The sequence below is a fragment of the Neofelis nebulosa genome, chromosome 2, assembly GCF_028018385.1.
Source record: "Neofelis nebulosa isolate mNeoNeb1 chromosome 2, mNeoNeb1.pri, whole genome shotgun sequence".
Lineage (NCBI taxonomy): Eukaryota > Metazoa > Chordata > Mammalia > Carnivora > Felidae > Neofelis > Neofelis nebulosa.
In genome coordinates, this window is record NC_080783.1 from 19,259,493 (window position 1) to 19,266,231 (window position 6,739).

Consider the following 6,739-nt stretch of genomic DNA (forward strand, 5'->3'; position numbering starts at 1 on the left):
ATTGTGTATGATTGAGTGTTTTCTATATTTAGAATTTTCTTCTTTAAATCTCCAGAAGTAAATTACTGCCTCAAAGTTTATGAACATTTTAATGGTTCTGGTTTACATACAGCTGTATTCCTTCCCCACATTGTACCTTATGGTGCTCCCTGCAGTGCATGAATGTCACTTTTCAGGGATTTTAAAATTTTTTCTATTAATAATATTTTAAGGGCATTTAAAAAAATATTTAAAAATGTAAAAGTTTACCCATGATCCCAGCAGCACCACTGCAACTGTTTTCATTTTGTTCATTTTGTTTTCCAGTACTTAATCATTAACATGCTTGTTTTTATAGAGCTGTAATTATTGTGTGCATTCATGTGGGTTGGGAAAACAAGTTAACGTATTGCTGACCCACTGAATAATATTGCACTGAGTTGGTATATCACTGATCATTTAACTAGTTTTGAGTCTTTCGTTAATTCCAACTTTTCATTATTATAGGTGATGCTACAGTAAATAATTTTACACACATATTCTTATTTCCTTTTGAATTATTTTCCTAGAATAAATTTTAGCTGGGAGTAGAATTCTTGGGTCAAAAGATGTGAACAATAGCAACCACTGGATTTTTTTTATTGAGTTTGACTACACACACTGAAACTGTCATGTCGGCTTTGATAGTACATTTAAATTTAGTGTTTCACTTTTATTCAAATGAAGAGTTAAAAATCACGCCCACTTCTGTTTTCCAGACAGGGAATCTTCCTCATTCTTACCGGCTCATTAGTGTTGTCAGCCACATTGGTAGCACCTCATCTTCAGGTAAATGAACATTGTGATTTCAGTTTTTTATAAATGAAGTTGCCAGCATTTACTCCCTATTAGTTGGCTCTGTGCCCAGTATCATGAGCTGTAGGTTGAATGCATCAAGAAAAGGTTTTAAATCTTTTCTTTGATCACACTAAATATGAATTGTGTTAAAGGTGCAACTTTTTAATTTCTCTATAAATGGCCCAAATTTCCATATACATACATATATCTATATCCAAAAAGTTGTCCTGCTGTACTATATTACTCCCTTGAGTTTCTGTACATGTTTTTGGAATGGTTTTTAGAAACATTGCTGGGGGTAGGGTCGATGGGAAGGCTGTTTCTCTCTCTCCAAAGCTTCCTGTACCTGAGAAAAATGCAGTGTGTTCTAAAAACCACAATTTTAAGGGGCACATGGGTGGCTCGGTCAGTTAAGTGTCTGACTCTTGACCTTGATCTCAAGGTTGTGAGTTCAAGCCCCGCGTTGGGCTTAAAAAAAAACAAACCATTTTAAGATTTTATTTATTTTAGGTCATTACATTAGTGATGTGTACGACATTAAGAAGCAGGCATGGTTTACTTACAATGATCTCGAGGTATCTAAAATCCAAGAGGCTTCCGTGCAGAGTGATCGGGACCGGAGTGGTTACATCTTCTTTTATATGCACAAGTAAGAAACTGCCAGGTCTGGAGCTGTGGGCTACAAATCTCTGAAACTATTTTTTCCCCCTGTAAGGACAAAGTATTCCCATCACTTGTTGGTTGACAGTTTTTGATTTTTGTTGTCTTTGCTTAGGGCTTATATCTTGATATCTTAACTTCATGTTAATTATCTCACAGTAGCATCTAAGTATGGAACTTAAGACTTCTATATGATAAAGTTGTCCTATCGTAAACCTTGGTCTGTCTTCCAGTTATATCAGCTGGAAGATCTGAATTACAGATGGGAATCACATGGCTTTGTTGTCAAGGCTAGCTAATGCCATTGCCGCCCCCCACCGCCACCCAGCTTTCTCAAAAATTGGCACATGGGGTTAAGATAGTGATCAAATGAATGAGCTGCTTGTTCAATAAAATTTAGGCACCAAATGGGATTGTGCAGGCTCTGTCGGTATCTGTCTTCTATCCTTTGGCTTTACTTACTAAATGTCCTGTTTTATTTCTTGTTTGTTTTATTTTAAGGGAGATCTTCGATGAGCTGCTGGAAACGGAAAAGAACTCTCAGGCAGTTAGCATGGAAGTGGGGAAGACCGCTCGTCAGGCCTTGTGAGGAACAAACTCGTGGGTTGGCAGTGCGCACTGAGTATTATTCCCTCTTACTGCCGCCCGCCTCACCTTTCCTCTGCCCGAGGAGAATTCGGAATTCTACTTGATGCGGGAGCAACAAACAGCTCAGGGCCAAACCAAAAGATGAAAATTGCAATTATGTGGAACGCTCCATTGCTAATTGTTTTATGGAAACTTTGGTCTCACATCTGTAGCTGATTATCCTCTTTTTCTCCTACAGTAGTGGCGCTTCCTTTTGTCTTAGGGATACGTGTTGTAAATATATACATATGTACATACACATCCACACACACATATATGTGGAGTGAATGGAGCCTTAAAGAGTTAGGATGAGTCACCAGAGTATGCCTGCTCAAAGTTAATAGCACAGCAGTCTGAGAAGAAATGAAGGCGTCAAAGAGTCCATTCACCTGAGAAATGTGTAAAGATATACATATCAGTTGGCATTTAGCTTTTATGTTCCTTGAGTAGTTTCACTCGAGTCTACACTCTTTCATGTTTGTTTCTTATTAGTAAAGTTCACTGGAAAGCCAGCTCTCCGTGTTACACTAATGACAGTGTGTCCTCCTTGGGAAGGAGAGGCATTTCTGCCACCTGACATGAGGAGCTTTTTTAAAAAAATTATTTCATGGATTTGTAATGCTTTTGCTGTTTACATGCAGTCCCAAGAAATGGATTGTTGGTGCTTTGGAATGTGTTGTGGTCCCCCATGTGGTATTCATTCTACACTTTGCATTTTCTTTAAAGAAATTTCCTTCTCAAAGTATATTCTTTGTATATCATCTATATTATTGTAGTGAAGATAGAATCTTTTCTTTTTCTTCCGTGTCGTTCTTCCATGGAGCAAACGTTACCCTAAAAGATTGCAACCAAACCTTTAGGAGGTTGGAATTCGCCAGCAAGGATACTTAGGGATAAGAAAGAATGCTAGCATCTGTCCCTCATACATAGGTCAAGATGAGGATTCTTGCGTTAAATCTAAAAACTCTGGACCCCTAGAAGCCCTGCTGCAAATGGGAAATTAAGTACATGAGCTATTGGGTAAAGAACATTTAAATCATTTGCTGCCTGGCTTTGCCCTTAAAACCAGGTGAGAGTTAGAATGAGATTGGTTTAGGTGATCCCAAGAGCTAACAAATAACAAAGGTGTGTAATAGATTTATCTTTTTTGGTGCTTTGAGTTGAGGCTGAATGGGAGTGCAGTATTAAGTGCTGCATTAGTCGCTCGGCTGCCACAACCAGCTTGGTTAGTAAGCAGCTTGTGAAACCATGTGAAGAATGAGTTTCAGAGGAGAATTCTGTCCACAGAATAATTTTGGTAAGCCCAAGAATCATTAGGTTCACACAGTTAAGTATAGCAAAATGAAACTTTCAGTATTTTCTTTCATGTTTTTCTTTTATTATAAACAAGGAGGTAACTCTTAGCTCTCAGGTAGGGACAAAACATCAGTTTTTCAAGGGAAGTAAACATGTTAAAGTCCGCCATCACAGAAGGTGCAACATCTTTTCTGGAAGATGGCCTTATGAGAGCTGCAGCCCCATGCTTGGACGTGTTCTGACATAGTAACCTGTTTCTAAAATGTTCAGTTTCCAAATTGTAAACGGCCCCAGCACTTTTGGTTAACTACCAATGAAAGCTTTGCCTCCTGCCATTTACCTATGCATTACCATAGTGAACGTTCCAAAATGGTATGCCAGTAAGTTGTGCAAGAGTAATATAGAGCAGAGGAAAATGTTTGTTTTAAAAATTATAGCTTTTGCTGGGAAATAACTGGTTTTCTCAAAAATGAGTGAAGTGGTGATCAAATTCTGTAGCTATTTAGGACTTCTCTTCCATGTGTTTGTATTTGAGAGCTTTGAGAGGTACTGTTAAAAATGGTTGGAAATGATTTGAAATGGGGGATGGATGCATTAGGGCATAAAAAAAATAGAAATGCCATAAGCCTGATTGCCCATGAAGTGCCCTCATTTGACTTGTTTTGGTTGTGTGTGTGTGTGTGTGTGTGTGTGTGTGTGTGTGTGTGTGTGTGTGTGGTTTAGAAGTACACGTGGCTCAGAAACCTGATTTGATTTGATCTTCATTTCTTGGGCTGAACTTGTTAGTTGGAAATAGGTTACTGAGGTAGATGACTTCTCTCACCGCTTGTACACTTGCAAGTTTTGGACTTGAATTTTCTTTGGTAGCTGTGCATTGTTATGGCCTGTTCGGCCTTCCCCTCCCCCTGCGCTCCTTATCCATCCCCCCTTTCACTACGTGTTCTCATTCAGGTTCAGTGAAGGGTTCATGACTACAGATGGAGATTTCAGCTGGACCACGTTGAAAGGGTTTATTGGTTTTTTGAACTGGCTGTATATATTTAAAAATTATAATAATATATTATATATATATATATATATATTTTTTGCACAGTCTGATCAGTTTGCTCACAATCAGGGGGATGGGGCATTGGGGTGTTGGGGCCGGAAGGGACAAGTTAGATAGGGACAGAGTGCTTCAGTCCCAGGCAGCCTACATAGTAACCTTTCTGTTGAAAATTACCAAATAGGGTTACACTACTTTAAACGACATTGAATTAGAACTCGACAGCACTTAGTTCTGCAGACAACTGATCTTAATTGAAATTTTTTTGAATGGAAAACTAACCTAAAATCCAGACTTACTGACTGTTACCACCTAATATTATGGAGAATTGGAAGTTGCATGTGGCCAGATGGCTGCTGTCCCTTTAGTAGCCATGACTGTAATTTAGGCCTATGAGGAGACAGCCTCTGTTTTGTGGGGGTATTTATATGTGTGTGCACACTCAAATCTAAGTTTTGTCTCAGCAGGATAGAGTAGGAGGCAAGTCCATGAATTGTTCTTCTATTTATATTTTGATTCCAAAAGCTATGTTTACTCGAGGTGATCTGTTAATTTCAGGCCTAATTTAATGGCTCAGTAACAGATGTAACAAATGTAAATGTGTTTACATTTTTTATAAAGTATACAGTGATACTTACAAATCAGCTGATTAACTCTGGGAGGCAAATACTAGACTATACATTTCTTTACTTCTCTCCTTGTTCAAGTGTAGAATTCTTCCAAAAGAGAAACTTTAAGAATTAAAACCTCAGCAGGTGAATTTGTGAGTTTACTTATTCCTCCATATTGCAGTTACCATTATGTAACTATGTAAACATAGCTTGACGCATGTACAGCTACAGATATGGTTGTATAATGAAAATAATTTGGAAACACCTAAAGTGAAGATCTCTTGGCCATGTCACTGTAGTTGAGTGTTAGGAGTGTAGAGAGAGCATGGGAGTGGGGATTGGAAACCTACAGGAGAAAAGTAGTTTGTTTTTTTGTGATCTGAAAAGAGTTTGTGATCTGAAAAGAGTTTATATTAAAACGAATAAATATGACTCTTCTCCCTCTTTCTTTGTCCTCTGAAGTGACTGCAGTGGACGCTCTCAGTCATCCACACTTTATCTTTTTTCTCTCTGATTTAACTGACCTCTCTCAGGAGGTCTTTTGTTTTAAATCAGAGAAACAGCTACATCTCCCAAGTATATTTGAATCTTGTATATATATGAGATTTTTGGAAAAATCAAAACCCAGTACCAGATGCAAGTCACATAAGTTTCCCCCCAAAACAGGTGTGTCCTTTTCCTCCTCTCCGTCTTGCTTTAACACTGAGTAATGCTCTCGTTAAGTGTGTACCAAACCTGAACAGATTTCTGCCATCTAACATTTTCCTCATGTATCACTGCAAAATTCTGTCTCTATTGGTATGTCTTATTAACATCTGAAAAACATATATATGATTGGAAACTAGAGTTTGTTAGGCCTTGAGAGTTTTGTGACAATTCTTTTGCTGTGTGTCACCACAATCCTTGACTCCTTTACGGCATGCTTTGATTACTAGACTTCAGGCAGTCTTTTCCGTTGTATCATATTTATACACAGTAAATTTTTCTTTCCATGTGTGCTATATGTCTGAGGTTTTGAAGTTTTTAATTAAAACAGTGTGCCAGTATGAATAAAAGCAGTTGATTTTAGTAACATTGAACTTTTCTTGAAGTACCTTAAGAGATTCAAAGTATAGGCATGTTTACTGGCAAAACAATAGAGGGGAATGAGGGTCTGGATCAGGACCCAAGTTCAGTAGGTCAAATGCCAAAACAGTAAGAGCAATCAACTGACTGGCCTATTTCAAAAGCAGAGGGGCTGCGGGGACTGAGCCCACACACACATCCCCTCCCCAGGTCTCCCGCCCTCTCTTGAGTTTTTGTCCTTGCATCCCAACTCCTCTGGCCTGTTGTCAGTGTTGCTTACTTACGCTGTAGAGAGGAAGACAGAAAAGGAAAGGTCCTACACTTTGCCTAATTGAGCCACTACCAGATTTGCTGGCAGCTTTGGCCACATTATTTGTGAGGTGATTTTCTTTGTGCTCAGAGTGACTTGATTCTGATTTCTTTATGTTGTTTTGTATGGAGCAGCACTTTATCTGTGTTTTAGCAGAACTGTTCCTCTGTATCCTTTACGGTTTTTCCTTGTTTTTGTTTCCTTTTTAAATTATGCATAGAGTTTTTTGTGTGTGTGAAATTAAAGCCTTTATTAACCTTCTGTTGGTTCGACTGTTATTTCTAAAAAGGACATATTCTTACAGACACT

At 38.4% G+C, this 6,739-nt stretch overlaps 1 protein-coding gene across 6 annotated transcripts in view; it reads left to right on the forward strand.

Moving 5' to 3' along the window:
- USP37 (ubiquitin specific peptidase 37) overlaps window positions 1-6,691 on the forward strand; it is a 98,924-nt gene extending 92,233 nt beyond the window's left edge. For 5 of the 6 annotated variants that reach the window (XM_058704969.1, XM_058704965.1, XM_058704931.1 and 2 more), the window contains 4 exons: window positions 738-807; window positions 1,327-1,465; window positions 1,978-4,091; window positions 4,126-6,691. In XM_058704969.1, the coding sequence (XP_058560952.1) occupies window positions 738-807; window positions 1,327-1,465; window positions 1,978-2,065 (297 nt within the window). In that variant the 3' untranslated portion in view covers window positions 2,066-4,091; window positions 4,126-6,691. Of the gene's footprint in view, window positions 1-737; window positions 808-1,326; window positions 1,466-1,977; window positions 4,096-4,125 lie in introns of all 6 variants that reach the window. The other variant, XM_058704956.1, reaches the window with a different exon arrangement.
- The last annotated feature ends 48 nt before the right edge of the window (window positions 6,692-6,739 follow it).